Below are 16,282 nucleotides of genomic sequence, written 5' to 3' on the forward strand. Positions count from 1 at the left end.
AAGACTCAAACTTCTCTCTCTAAAGCCTCAAACTAGTCGTATGTGTACCGAGAGGTCATTTAAATGCAGTCTACTGTATATACTGTATGCCTTCAGAAAGTATTCATACCCCTTGACTTATTCCACATTTTGTTTTTCAAAATGGATTTGACTTTTTTCTCTCAGCAAATTTAGTGAAAATGAAATACAGAAATATCTCACTTAAGTATTTACACCCTGTTGCTATGACACTATAAATTGAGCTCAGGTGCATCTAATTTCCATTGACCATTGTTGATGTCACTACAACTTGATTGGAGTCCACCCATGGCCAATTCAATTGTTTGGACATGTGTGGTTCTTTTATAGATGATTTCAAAAGGTCCCACAGTTGACCATGCATGTCAGAGCAGAAACTATACCATGAAGTCCAAGGAACTGTCCGCAGATCTCCGAGATGAGGCATATACTGTATCTGGAGAAGGGTATGAAACAATTTCTAGTGTTGAAAGTTTCCAAAAGCACAGTGGTCTCCATATGGAACTACCTAGACTGTCTAGAGCTGGCCACCTGACCAAACTCAGCAACTGGGCAAGAAGGACCTTGGTCAGGAAGGTGACCAAGAACCCAATGACTACTCTGACAGAACTACAGAGTTCCTTGGCTGAGATGGGAGAACCTGCCAGAAGGGAGCCAATCTGGGCTTTATGGGAGAGTGGCCAGATGGAAGCCACACATGACAGCATGCCTGGATCTTGCATAAAGGCACGTGAAAGACAGATCATAATTCAAAAGATTCTGTGGTCTGATGAGACAAATTTCTTTGGCCTGAATGTAAAGCGCCATGTCTGGAGAACCAGGCACAGCTCATCACCCATCGAACACCGTCCCTACCGTGAAGCATGGTGGTGGCAGCATCATGGAATGGGGATGCCTTTCAACGGCAGGGACTGGGAGATTGGTAAGGATTGACGGAACAGTGAGTGGAGCGAAATACAGGCAAATCCTTAATGAGAACCCACTTCAGACAGTGGTGGCTCCTCAGAGGAGCAAGACCATCCTCCTCACCGAATTTCATAAAAATAGTGTAACAAAGTTATCCTTTTTAGAAAAAAATATACTAAATATATTCACGTCACCAGATAATTGATTAAAACACATTCAGACAGAAATACTCATCAGCTGTCCAGGTGGCTGGTCTCAGACGAGCCCGCGGGTGAAGAAGCCGGGTGTGGCGGTCCTGGGCTGGCGTGGTTACACGGGCTCTGCGGTTGTGAGACCGGTTGGGCATACTGCCAAATTCTCTAAAACGACGTAGAGAAATGAACATTCAATTCTCTGGCAACAGCTCTAGTGGACATTCCTGCAGTCAGCATGCCAATTGCACTCTCCCTAAAAACATAAGACATCTGTGGCATTGTGTTGTGTGACAGAACTTCATATTATAGAGTGGCCTCTTATTGTCCCCAGCACAAGGTGCACCTGTGTAATGATCATGCTGTTTAATCAGCTTCTTGATATGCTACACTTGTCAGGTGGATGGATTATCTTGGCAAAAGAGAAATGCTCCCTAACAGGGATGGAAACAAATTTGTGCACAAAAGTAGAGAAATAAGCTTTTTGTTCTATGGAAAATTTCTAGGATCTTTTATTTCAGTTCATGGGACAAACACTACATGTTGCATTTATATTTTTATTCAGTATAGTACTGACAACGTAAACTACAGCTAGCTAGCAAAAATGAAAGAGGAGCGAGAACTAGCTATCTTTCTGTCTTCGGTTGCAACACTCACTACCAAGTTAAAAACTGCCTCTGGAAGCAACGTCTGCCTAAGAACTGTTCGTCGGGAGCTTCATGAAATGGGTTTACGTGGCCGAGCAGCCGCACACAAGCCTAAGAACACCATAAGCAATGCCAAGCGTCGGCTGTAGTAGTATAAAGCTCGCTGCCATTGGATTCTGGAACAGGGGAAATACGTTCTCTGGAGTGATGAATCACGCTTCACCATCTGGCAGTCTGGTGGATGAATCTGGGAAAACGCTACCTGCCCCAATGCATAGTGCCAACTGTAAAGTTTGGAGGAGGAATAATGGTCTGGGGCTGTTTTTCATGGTTCAGGCCCCTTAGTTCCAGGGAAGGGAAATCTTAACGCTACAACATACAATGACATTGTATTCGATTCTGAGCTTCCAACTTTGTTGCGACAGTTTGGGGAAAGTCATTTCCTGTTTCAGCATGACAATGCCCCCTTGTGCAAAGTGACGTCCATACAGAAATGGTTTGTCGAGATCGGTGTGGAAGACAGCTGATGTGTTTTGAAGTCAAAAAAGTGAGAGGTGGAGAGTGTGTAGATGTGAGAAGGAATTATCCAACGATCAACTGTGTCAACTGTGTTTGTGTGATCAGGGGTGTATTCATTCCGCCGATTCTTAAATGGAAAGAAACGGGGATAAACATCAGCGGTGTAAAGTACCACATAAGTCGTTTTTGGGGGTATCTGTACTTCACTTTACTATTTATATCTTTGACAACTTTTACTTCACTACATTTCTAAAGAAAATTATGTACTTTTTACTCCATACATTTTCCCTGACACCCAAAAGTACTTGTTACATTTTGAATGCTTAACAGGGCAGGAAAATGGTCCAATTCATTCACTTATCAAGAGAACATTCATGGTCATCCCTACTGCTTCTGATCTGGCAGACTCATTAAACACAAATGCTGTGTTTGCAAATTATGTGTGAGTGTTGGAGTGTGCCCCTGGCTATCCGTCAATAAAAAAAGGAAAGGAAATTGTGCTATCTGGTTTGCTTAATATAAGGAATATTTTATTATTTAAACTTTTACTGTTGAAACTTAAGTACATTTTAGCAATTCTGTTTACTTTGGATACGTAAGTATATTTAAAACCAAATACTTTTAGACTTTTACCTAAGTAGTATTTTACTGGGCGACTTTCACTTTTACTTGAGTCACTTCCTATTTTAAGTTATCTTTACTTTTACTCAAGTATGACAATTGAGTACTTTTTCCACAACTGATAACCATACCTGAATTTGTCCAATAGAAACTATTGTTTGCAACTTTTGGACTAATGATTACACCCTAGATCAGCTACATGCAGGCAAGATTGTGCAAGGCAGTACTGAAGTTGTCAATGTCTGTCACCTTGATTACTCACAAATTTCTCTCCACCTGTGCACCTATGTTGTTAACTTTAATTCATAGGCTAGGTTGTAGAAACCTCATGATGGGTATAGGGAAAATCTGAGTATCATGTAGTAACCTAAACCTATCGATGTTACATTGAGCTGGATTAATGGAATATGTATGACAGTCATCCAATATGCTGTAATAGAAATAAGGCCATGCTCATAAAAAAAAAAAAGAATCATCCTCCCTCGTCATAAACGACACCGACCGTCACAGAGTGCAAACGACCTTTGACTGGGACGAAGATTTACAAGCATACAGCCAAAGCACCGCTGGAATGGCTTCACAACAAGAATGTGAATGTCCTTGAGTGGCGCAGCCAAAGTCTAGACTTGAATCCCATTGAAAATATGTGGAAAGAATTGAAGGTTGCTGTTCACCGCCACTTCTTATCTGACTTAACAGAGCTTGAGAAAATCTGCAAGGAAGAACGGGAGCTGATACAGACATACCCAAGACGACTCAAAGCTGTAATCACCGCCAAAGGTGCTTCTACAAAGTATTGACTCAGGGGTGTGAATACTTATGTAAATTAAATATTTCTGTATTTCATTTTCAATAAAAAACACATCTACAAACAATTTCACTTCGTCATTATGGGACATTGTGTGTAGATAGGGGAGGGGGGAAAATATATTTAATCCATTATGAATTCAGGCTGTAACACAACAATATGTGGAATAAGTCAATGGGGTATGAGTAGTTTCTGAAGGCACTGTAAATGCAGCCACAGTATCACTTAATGACAATGAGAATGGATAGAAGCAGGCACGAAACACAAGTAAATGTAGATCCTCTTTTGCCAGAGAGCAGTATCATCCATTTCTCAATACAGGAATTCTATTATCAGGATGCTGCAATGCAATACTTCTCTAATTGATTCCCTAAGGTCCCCATCCTCCTCTACTTCCTGCTTGTGAGAAGGGTATTCTAATAAGGGGGGTGGGGTTGTCATTAGTGTGCTGCTCACCATTGCAGCGATAGCGTAGGTTAGCCCAGATTATGTTCTCCTGGGAGAAGCAGAAGACACCCAGTCTGCCTCCTCTCATGGTGGTGTCTATGATGATACCTGTGTCTGCCACTATCTGAGGACCCTCATAGAAACGCACTCTGAACATGACACACACATGCATAGAGCGAGACCAGTTAGGAACACCAAAATATGACAAAGGTTGCATTTACACAGGCAGTTCAATTCTGATCTTTTAACCAATCAAATCAGATATTTTGCCAATCATTTTGCCAAATATCAGAATTAGGCTGCCTGTGTTAATGCAGCCAAAGTAAGACCATCTCCAACCCGAATAGTTGTGTCACGTCTGGACGATGTAACCTATTGTGGTAAAGAATACAAAATGGATAGTATGATGATAAGAGAAAACATGCACGATAGTCATTTCATGTTGTTCAAGTTCAACAGTATGTGGTCACAACAGTATGTGGTCCAATCAGTTGTACACATAATGCCACAAATTGTAATTTAAAGGTCCAATGCAGCCGTTTTTACTTCAATATCAAATCATTTCTGGGTAACAATTAAATACCTTACTGTGATTGTTTTCTGTTAAAATTGTTTAAAAAATGAACAAAAATAGATTCTTAGCAAAGAGCAATTTCTCAAACAAGAATTTAGCTAGGACTGCCTGGGAGTGGTTTGAGTGGGGAGGGGAAAACTGGACATTTGCTGTTATTGGCAGAGAGGTTTGGAACTATATTTCTTATTGGTCTATTAATTAATTTACCTCATGGTGATGTCACCATGGAAGGCCAAAACTCCCTCCCACTAAAACAGGCAGAAATTTCAGGTGGTCTTTTCAAATGAGCTTTTATACTAAAATGGTATTATTTTACATTTTCACAGTATCATTCCAACCTCATAGTGTGGAACTATATATAAAAAATAGGAAATCACGTTTTTGACTGCACTGGGCCTTTAATGTATTATGACAGGAGAAGGTCACGTCATCGTTGGCAAACTGCACCAAAAGCCATCAGACGCCTATGAGGTGTGTCTGATAGCAGCGCACTACCTGATGTAGCCATCTTGGGGCCTGTGTTGCAAAAACCAGCGGTAGGAAGTCTTGTCCTTCCAGCCCATGTTGCGGACGTCTTTCCACAGCAGCTTCACCTGGTCACTGGTGTCCCCAGTGTGCCAGAGGGAGTTGCGTAGATTTTCCCCTGGTCCCGTGTTGGACTTCACAGCCTAGTCGACAACACAATTGCACAGGCAGCACAGTTACAGAACTGTAGATCTCTTCCAATGTGTCAATCTGGGCAGGTGTATTAATATTTAAACTGAAAATGTATCTATTCTCCGTTGAGCTGTTTTTAGTCCAGGGGTAGACTTAATATTAGGTAACTGGCCTTATGAGTATTACTTAGAAAGGGCTAGTTGTGTGTAGGTCAGTCTGTTAATAGAGTAGTGGCATGTTTGCATGAATTTGTACAGATGTATATAGGATCTTAATATGATCACCCTGTAGTTGGAGGAATTCAAGGTTTAAAAAGGCTTCTAGAGTTTGTATTTTCCATTTAACATTTAAGACTTGATTTGCCCTAACAAAAAATGTAAAGTCATACAAAAATGTCCATTAATTATAATAAAAAATGTAAAAATATTTTCTGGGTAACAATTAAGTACCTTACTGTGGTTGTTTTAAATTAAAACGGTCAAAAAGAAGAACAAAAAATGCTTCTTAACAAAGAGCAAATTTCTCATGAAAGAATTTTGCTAGGACTGTCTGGGAGTGGTTTGAGTGGGGAGGGAAAAACTGAACATTTGCTATAATTGTAATAGAAAAAAAACAGAAAAATATGCACATCCAAATTAAAACGTTGTGTTTATTGTACGTCTGATTAAATCACCATAGGAGCATATCAGAGTTATATCAATTATGTTGAACCAACGTGGAATAGACATTGAATTGACGTTTTTTTTTCTTCCATTAATTATAATCCACACAATAACTCAAATTTCCAGTTGCTGCAGGATTATTTTCCTGCTGTGAGAACATAAGTGACTTTTACTACATGACTAGATAATAGTCATATAAGATGTGCATATAGGATTTTTTGTACCTTCAGTTGGATCCCTGGTTCTGCCACCGCTCTGAATGGATTGGCCTGCCAATAGGTTTGCTCAACCTGTTTCCACATCACCACGTAGAAGGAGGAAGAGTCCTGGTAGCCAAAGATGAACCCTGCATAGTCGTCGTCCGTTACGGTATTCACATGGAAAGTCCCTTCGAAGTCAACACCGTTGAAAGCTGTGTAACCTTGAAGGAATGGCGTGAGTTTGGGTTAGGATGCGTTTGAGAACGTCATGTACAACTCGGTTTATTGAATGAATCCGACTTGAGACAGCGTGATTGTTGCTCTTACCAACAGCCAGTCCAGGGTCACTGTTCATAGTTTGGACGATCTCTCTTCCCTGTGGAAAGAGAAACAGAGAAGATTATAGAACTTAAGCAGTTAACATGTCTCTTCCCACTGGTGACAAATTTTTTTAATATTTGTTTTATTTCACCTTTATTTAACCAGGTAGGCAAGTTGAGAACAAGTTCTCATTTACAATTGCGACCTGGCCAAGATAAAGCAAAGCTGTTCGAAACATATAACAACACAGAGTTACACATGGAATAAAACAAACATACAGTCAATAATACAGTAGAAAAATAAGTCTATATACAATGTGAGCAAATGAGGTGAGATAAGGGAGGTAAAGGCAATAAATAGGCCATGGTGGCAAAGTAAATACAATATAGCAAGTAAAACACTGGAATGGTAGATTTGACAGTAGATGAGTGTGCAAAGTAGACATACTGGGGTGCAAAGTTTAAAAAAAATACATTGGATGAATCAACGTTGTTTCCACCTCATTTCAACAAAATTACGTTGAACCAACGTGGAATAGACGTTGAACTGACGTCTATGCCCAGCAGGTTGGCATTGATTTGTATCTACTGTAACACCCTTGGACTTCTTGTATTAGATTTAATGCATGCATCAATACAGATGTAGGATCTTAATTTGATTACCCTTTTATTGCTGAGATTTTTTCCTGCATGGCAGGAAATGCAAACTTGAAGTGTATTTGAGTTTTAAAAAGGCTTGTAACATTTAGAATTTCCACTTAGAAATTTCAGACTTGATTTGACCTAACAAAAATGTATCAACCCCTACAACAATTGCTACAGGATTGTTTTCCTGTTATAGCAAACTGTCTGAAATTAAGATCTAACATCTGCATACACATACCTGATTGAGCACCACCCAGTTAGGGTCTATCTGTGCGTCTCCCTCTGGGTCCAGCACCACTGTCTGGTAGGCCCTGAAGTCTGTGAGAGTGACCTCGGCGTTCTCCGGGCACACATCGATGCTGTCGATGATGGTGTCGTTGTCAAACTCGTTCTCACACACATTCCCAACACCATCACCTGTAACAAGGAGATTGACGCAATATGTGACTTTTAAGTCACTGGATAATATTACTGTCAACATTACACGGATATATTGGAGAACTTTTTGGAAACTAGATTGAAAAAGTGCTGAACTCACCGTCAGAGTCCTCCTGCAGAGGGTTGGGGATAAGGCGACAGTTGTCCGGTCCTGGGGGCAGAAGGTCAGGAATACCATCATCATCATCATCGTCGTCACACTCGTCCCCCAGGCCGTCCTTGTCCGTGTCCAGCTGGGAGCTGTTGATGACTGCAGGGCAGTTGTCCTGAGAGTCCTGGTGACCGTCACCATCACTGAGAATAGTAGAGAAAAACACAAGGAGACCATTTTACAGTTATCCCCACTGTTGTGGGATTCTGAAAGTTGATGTGTCAAACCAAAGTCATTACATAACATATCAAATAAGTAATGACGTACCAATAGATTGGAACGCCACGCACAGGCCCACACTGGTTAAAGGCAGGGAGGTAACAAGAAAGCTAGTAAAACTACTATACCTGTCCTTATTGGTGTCACAAGGGTCTCCGATCAAATCGTTGTCCATATCCAACTGTATCAAACACAAAAAATATCACTCGAACATCGAGATAGGTTGTCATTCTGGTACAACATGCAGTAATTCATACAAGTACAGCTAGGATTCATACAAGTACAGCTAACATGGAAATCAGAAACCAGACCTGGTCAGGGTTTGGAACATAGGGGCAACTGTCACAAGCATCTCCGACTTTGTCCCCATCTCGATCCTTCTGGTTAGCATTGGGAACCCTTTTGCAGTTGTCCAGATTATTGGGGATTCCTAGAAGTAGGTAACAGTAGTTGACATGTCAATTGACATGAATGACCGCAATGGCAGAATTAGGCTTGTCACGGTCAAAAACTCTACATGCGTACTTACTGTCGCCATCAATGTCTTCGTCACATTCATCACCCAGTCTATCAACATCAGTGTCTTTCTGGTCGTTGTTTTTGATCATACGGCAGTTGTCACAGGCGTCTCCAAAGTCATCTTCGTCCACATTTCTTTGGTTGACATTTGGTACCAGCACACAGTTGTCCTACCAAAGAGGAATCAGAGCCTGTCTTTACACTAAGATACAAAATCAGTGTAAAGACCTGTTGTAAACATGACACAGCAAAACATCAGTTGCTGGAGAAAGAGATCAGTAACCTGTGTATTTAAGATTCCATCGCCATCTGCGTCCTCATCACAGGCATCTCCTTTGCCATCCTTGTCTGCGTCCTCTTGGCCAGAGTTGGGTACTGTTAGACAGTTATCCTAAAAGTATGTATATAAAGCATATGACAACGACTTCATTTTCCCACTTTATTTTCCCTTTGCGTTCAAAATAGTATAGTCGTGGACTTCCATAGCCTTTTCAAGGACATTCAAGTGTATTACCTTGGCACAGTTCCTCTCGGTGCATTCCAGTTTCTCATCAGGGAAGCCATCGATGTCAATGTCAGAGCTGCAGAAGTAGCCATTGCCAGCCCATCCCACCCCACACTGTGAATCAGGATCAAGTCAAAGTTATGGACTGTACTGTATAGTATATGGAATGTCAGTTCGCATTCAATTCCATTTCAGCTACAGCAGCTGAATCAATAACGAGCAATCTGTATCCAAAAGAATGCTATAGACAACATGTATTAAAGGAGCAGTATACATTTAGGCTGTATTTAAATTCATATTGATCCATTGCAACAGAATGTTATCGCATTACCTGACACTCTATTTTCCCATCTCGTTGGACAATGCACTCTCCGCTGGCATGGCAGGGGTTGAGCTGGCCCTTACCACACGCTCTCTCAGGCTTACAGCCCTTGCGCTGATCCCCCACATAGCCTGCCTTACAGGGGCCACACTTAAACGAGCCCTGACAACAACACGCACAACCACCACAGCAGAAACTTAGTTCCCCCCCCCCTCAAAACCTCAGAGAGGAAAGACCTCTGGATTTCCTAATGAGATATATATTTGAGTCGCATCGACTTTTAATGATACTTACAGGTGTGTTCACACAGTTGGAATTTTCCACACAACCTCCATTATTGGGTCCTTCACACTCATTGATGTCCTTACAGACCTGGGTAGGATTCAAATACAAAAGAAAGCCCTAATGCATAAATCTTCCATCTTCAAGCAAAACCTTACATGTTGCCAGTGAGTCGTTCTATGCTCTAATGAATAAATCTTCCATCTTCAAGCAAAACCTTACATGTTGCCAGCGAGTCGTTCTATGTAATTTCAGCAAGCCATGATACACACTATCTCAGATTGTTCTGAAATTCTTTCTGTAGTTACAAACAGATAAGATTGGCATTCCTGAAACATTATTTTGTTGAATTGTAATTTTATCTCAGAAATGTTGCTAATTGAGTGCATCCAAATTGGCCATTTTAATTTATAAGATTCAGATAATGTCCAATAAATATAGTCCCCAACATCCGATTTGGACCAAACTTTTTTCCTAACAGTAAGTTAGACATTAGAAATCCCCAAAAATTGTCAAAAGTCACCCACGGACCCTGTACACTCCACACCAAGCCCACCCGAACAACCAGTATACAGTATCAGTTCTCTGTTTGACAAGTAGTGTTAAACTGCGTATTGCTTCTTCATACTATGTAATGTATTCCCTGTGAATCTGGTTATGTTTTTCCCCCTGTTCAGAGAAATTACACAGGTGCATCTTGTGCTGGAGACAATAAAAGGCCACTCTATAATGTGCAGTTTTGTCACACAACAAAGTGCCGCAGATGTCTGAAGTTTTGAGGGAGCGTGCAATTGGCAAGCTGACTGCAGGAATGTCCACCAGAGCTGTAGCCAGAAAATTGAATGTTCATTTCTCTACCATAAGTCGCATCCAATGTCGTTTTAGAGAATTTGGTGGTACGTCCAACCCAGCCTCACAACCGCAGAGCCCGTGTAACCACGCCAGCCCAGGAAATCAAAATCTGGATTCTTCACTTGCGGGATCGTCTGAGACCAGCCACACGGACAGCTGATGAAACTGTGAATTCCTACTCAAACTGTCTGCGACCACCTCAGTGAATCTGCCCTGCGTGCTCATCGTAGTCACTAGGGTCTTGACTTGACTGCAGTTCGACTTCAAAACCAACTTCAGTGGGCAAACGCTCACCTGGCACGCTGGAGAAGTGTGCTCTTCACGGATGAATCCCGGTTTCAACTGTACTAGGCAGATGGCAGACAGCGTGTATGGAGGTTTGCTAATGTCAACGTTGTGAACAGAGTGCCCCATGGTGGAGGTGGGGTTATGGTATGGGCAGGCATAAGCTACGGACAACGAGCACAATAGCATTTTATCGATGGCAATTTTTGAATGCACAGAGATACTGTGACGAGATCCTGAGGCCCATTGTCGTGCCATTCATCTACCGCCATCACCTCATGTTTCAGCATGATAATGCCCAGCTCTATGTCACAAGGATCTGTACACAATATCTGGAAGCTGAAAATGTCCCAGTTTTTCCATGGCCTGCATACTCACCAGACGTGTCACCGACTGAGCATGTTTGAGATTCTCAGGATCGACGTGTACGACAGCGTGTTCCAGTTCTTGCCAATATCCAGAAACTTCGCACACCCATTGAAGAGGAGTGGGACAACATTCCACAGGCCACAATTAACAGCCTGATCAACTCTATGCGAAGAAGATGTGTTGAAATTGTTATATGTTGCGTTTTATATATTTTTTCAGTATAGATGCCACTGTTCCTGCTATACCGTCACACTTTTTTAAAATCCATTTTGCACGTCTCTTGTGTTTATTAAAAAGATCACCCTCCCAAAAAAGTGCAACCTTGGGTAGAAAACCAATAGATTTGGCTCATGATGAAAATATATTGTGTGGTCATGATCACAATTCAAGCCAGTCCTGCATGAAAGCAAATAATTTTTTGGTTCTTTTACACTTAATATTTGTCCAGGAAATAGCCCATTTGTGTGTGTGATTTATTACCTTAAAAAAGGGCTGGATTAGTTACTGTTAAACTATTCCTGGTGAACAGGCAGACCATTGGTTACATCAGTTCAATGTTATGGTCTCTAATGATCTTCAATAGTAATCGTCTAAAACACACACTTTATAGTATTTTGCAGTTGTAATGGTATTGGATTGCGTTGGGTTCAATGTTGAACGTCACTAATCACAATACATGTAGAAATGTTTCCTGATCATTTTGAAAAACAGGCTGCCATGCAATTCAGTATTTTATTAGGGTTGTCACAACATTTGAATCCCTAGCCAATTTCTCCATTATAGTTTCGGACTTGTAGGAAAAGTCTTCATATGAGAATTGCATAGTTATATCCCTCTCAAAAAGCAGCCACTTGTTGGACTATTCAAGGAGAGTTGGGTTGAAGCATTAGGTTGCTGTTAGTGCAAACTGGATTTCTTTAATAGAGGACTGGCTTGAATTGTGAGGATGACCACACACTTTTCGTAATGAGTCAAATCTATTGGTTTTCTACCCAAAGTTGCAAAGGAAATGTTGTGATCTATTTAATAAACACAAGAGACCAGCAAAATTGATGAAAGAGTGTGGCGGTATAGCAGGAACAGTGGCATCTAGTGGTCAAAACCTGGTACTTCCACAATACGTTATGGTAAATAATGCAAGCGACTTCATTGACTCATTTCTCTGAACAGGGGAAAAAAAACATTGCCAGATTCACAGCGAATACTTTTACATAGTATGGAGAAGCAAAATTCCAAGCCACAGCTTCATACTACTTGTCAAACATAGAGAAATGATACTGTTTACTGGTTGTTGGGGTGAAATTGGTGTGGGGGAGGACCGTGGGTGGCTTTTGACCCCCCCAAAATTGATTCCTCTTACTCATTGGTAGGAAGAAGTTTAGTCCAAATCGGATGTTGAGTACTATTTTTATTAAATATCTGAATCCTATAAATTAAATGGCCAATTTGGGTGCAATCAATTAGCTTAATTTTGCAGAGATAAAATTATATTTCAAGAAAATGTGCTTCAGGAATGCTAATTGTATCTGTTACTAATTACGAAACGATTTCCGAACAATCTGAGATGGCGGGTGTCGAAATCCTCTTTGCTGTGCTTTTTGAAGTGGAAAGGCCCCAATGTCAAGCTCATAAGCTTCTTTGCTTAATTCAAAATTGCTACCTGTTTGTTGTTAGTGGCGTAGGAGAGGCCTATTCCCTGCACCCGGGGGCTGGTGTAACCAGTGGGACAGGGGCCACAGCGGAACCCTGGAGAGGTGTTGATGCAGCGCACACCCATGTGGCAGGGCTTCAGGACACACTACACACACAGGAGGAGAGCGGAGAGAGGGCAGTAATATACATGTTCAATATTTGAATTGGGATTTGCCATTGAGATAATCTAACAGTTGATTTAAAGTGACTGCCTTTTAAAAGCAACAAATCCATTTGAAAATGGCCTATGTGGCAGCGATATGAGCCAGAAACAGTTATTCTAGTGTCAATATTGACTACACGGTGTAAATAGGATCATTTTTAGGAAGATCCGTGCATCACAACGGAGTAATTAAGGTTGTGTTTTGATTTGAAGGTGTCCATTTGCCCGCTAACATGGGGTGAACAGCTGCGGTGATTGCTGTTCATCCAATAGCATAGACAGTAAGACAGACCTACCCAGCAGCTCCGACTTTGTTTACATAAGAAAACATGTTTTTTTGCTTGAGAAATACTGCACCAAACAACTTAGTTAAATGTAAAATTGCACAACTGAAACATCCTCTGCAAAAACATCAAGATTAATTCCAGATTTCTTGAGTTATCTTAGAATTATTCTGGGGATTTTGAGGAAGTTAAATAGGCTTCCGCATTTACAGTGTGTCATGAGGGACAAACATCATTAACCAAACGTGGAATCGTCAGGAAACACACCGGCAAGAGTGAAATCTACTTTTTCAAATGAGCAACAGGGAAGCACACATGCCAATGTGGGTGTTCAGAGGCTCTTTAAAAACCAAACAATATACACAATAGTAACTCGTACTGTGTAAATTATCGTATTTCAGTTTAGACCCACTACAACAGGGTTTCCCCAGTGGCGGCGCGTTTTTTTTTATTTGGCCCCCCTGAGCAAAAACAAATAATTATGTTGTATTATTTGGGGGGAATTTTCATTGTTGGACATAAAACACTGTAAAAACATCAGAAAATAAACTCAAAGTAATTTTGGAAATGTGTTCCCGAAGTATTCCCACTCATAATAGAAAGACGTGATTGTATACAAATGTATGCAAGGTTTGAAATTATTAGGATTTAGTCAAATATTAGATCTGTTTGGGCTTATGTTCCTGCCCCCCATCAATCCACTCAAGAAGAAAACAGCTTGCGGCTGAATCTAGTTCAGGGTTTCCCAATGTCAGACCCTGGGACCCGAACGGGTGCACGTTTTGGTTTTTGCCCTAGCAATACACTAGCACTTGACTCCCAAGTGGCGCAGTGGTAGAGCATGGTGTTTGCAATGCCAGCATGGTGTGTGCAACGCCAGGGTTGTCGGTTCGATTCCCACGGGGGGCCAGTACAACAACAAAAAATAATGTAAATGCATGAAATGAAATGTATGCATTCACTACTGTAAGTTGCTCTGGATAAGAGCGTCTGCTAAATTACTAAAATGTAAATGTAAAATGTCTAAGACACTATCTCAGTGCAAGAGGCAGTACCTGGTTTGAATCCAGCTGTCACTGTAAGTAAGAATTTGTTCTTAACTGACTTGCCTAGTTAAATAAAACATACACAGCTGATTCAAATAATAAACTAATCATAAAGCTATGAATTTGAATCAGCTGTTTAGTGTTAGGGCAAAAACCAAAATGTGCATCCCGAGGACTGAGTTTGGGAAACACTGATATAGTTGATGATCCCTGCACTACAGAATACTATGTGACATTTTTGGGATCCTGTCCTACCTCATCCACATGTGTGCAGTGGGTACCATTGACCTCCATGCCCTCAGGGCAGGGGCCACACTTGATGCCCCCGGCGGTCTCAATGCACTTTACCCCCATGTGGCAGGGGTTAGGGTAACAGGAGGTGCGAGGGGGACCTTGAATGCCTAGGTGAGAGAGGATGATACACCAACCATCAACCAAGTAGACCTGGAGCACTCTCCTGTAAAATGTCTCCATCTACTGCAGGTTATCCTTTTCTATTTGTTTCCATTTCCATTACAGATCCATTTACCATTACATATTCATATGTTTATGTATGTACTGTATATATTTAAAAAAAAGTACATGAGAGCACAATGGTATGTTTAATGTACCATACTTACATACAATTGAGATAGCAATCATGCTGTTGATATTGATATATATGTAATGTACAGTGCCTTCAGAAAGTATTCACACCCCTTTACTTTTTCCACCTTTTGTTGTGTTACAGCCTGAATTTAAAATTGATTACATTTAGATTTTTTTGGTCGCTGGCCTACACACAATACCCCATAATGTCAAAGTTAATTAATGACAAATTAATTAAAAATGAAAAGCTCAAATGTCTTGAGTCAACAAGTATTCAACCCCTTTGCTATGGAAAGGCTAAATAAGCTCAGGAGTAAAAATGTGCCTAACATTCACGTAATTAGTTGCATGGACTCATTCTGTTTTCTTAACATGATTTTTTTATGACTACCTCATCTCTGTCCCCCACACATACAATTATCTGTAAGGTCCCTCAGTCGAGCAGTGAATTTCAAACAAAGATTCAACCACAAAGACCAGGGAGGTTTTCCAAAGCTTCATAAAGAAGGGCACCTATTGGTGGATGGGTAAAAAACAAAAAAAGAAGCAGACATTTAATATCCCTTTAAGCATGGTAAAGTCATTAATTACACTTTGGATGATGTATCAATACACAGAGTCACTACACAGATACATGCCATAGAGAAAGGAAACAAATCAGGGATTTCGCCATGAGGCCAATGGTGACTTTAAAATAGTTACGGCGTTAAATGGCTGTGATAGGAGAAAACTGAGGAGGGATCAACAACATTGTAGTTACTCAACAATACTAAACTAATTGACATAGTGAAAAGAAGGAAGCTTGTACAGAATAATATTCCAAAACATACATCCTGTCCTGGATACAAGTGTTATGTTTGGGGAAATCCAATACAACACATTACTGAGTACAACTCTTCACATTTTCAAGCATAGTGGTGGCTGCATCATGTTATGGGTATGCTTGTAATGGTTAAGGACTGGGGAATTTTCAGGATAAAAAATAAACAGAATGGAGCTAAGCACAGGCAAAATTCTAGAGGAAAACCTGGTTCAGTCGGCTTTCCACCAGACCCTGGGAGACCAGACACACCTTTCAACAGGACAATAATCTAAAACACAAGGCCAAATCTTCACTAGTTGCTAACAAAGAAGACAGTGCGTGTTCCTGAGTGGCCAAGTTACAGTTTAGACTTAAATCTACTTGAAAATCTATGGCAAGATCTGAAAATGGTTGTCTAGCAATAATCAACAACCAATTTGACAGAGCTTGAAGAATTTTGAAAAGAATAATGAGCTAATGTTGCACAATCCAGGTATGGAGAGCTCTTAGAGACTTACCCAGAAAGACTCACCACTGTAATTGCTGCCAA

The 16,282-nt window shown here is 40.8% G+C and overlaps 1 protein-coding gene across 1 annotated transcript; it reads right to left on the minus strand.

Annotated features, from left to right (window-relative positions):
• Positions 1–14,735, minus strand: LOC106613640 (thrombospondin-4). The gene is made up of 15 exons (XM_082956761.1): positions 14,598–14,735; positions 12,818–12,955; positions 9,664–9,741; positions 9,379–9,531; positions 9,057–9,161; positions 8,826–8,933; positions 8,553–8,712; positions 8,335–8,453; positions 8,152–8,204; positions 7,754–7,947; positions 7,454–7,632; positions 6,578–6,626; positions 6,275–6,471; positions 5,227–5,399; positions 1–4,306 (listed from the first exon to the last, which is right to left on the minus strand). Exons 1-15 carry the CDS (start codon positions 14,694–14,696, stop codon positions 4,081–4,083), a joined length of 2,031 nt encoding a protein of 676 aa, XP_082812887.1. The 5' UTR covers positions 14,697–14,735; the 3' UTR covers positions 1–4,080.
• Positions 14,736–16,282: the final 1,547 nt, after the last annotated feature.

The sequence above is a fragment of the Salmo salar genome, chromosome 10 (assembly GCF_965601325.2).
Source record: "Salmo salar chromosome 10, fSalSal1, whole genome shotgun sequence".
Classification (NCBI taxonomy): Eukaryota; Metazoa; Chordata; class Actinopteri; order Salmoniformes; family Salmonidae; genus Salmo; species Salmo salar.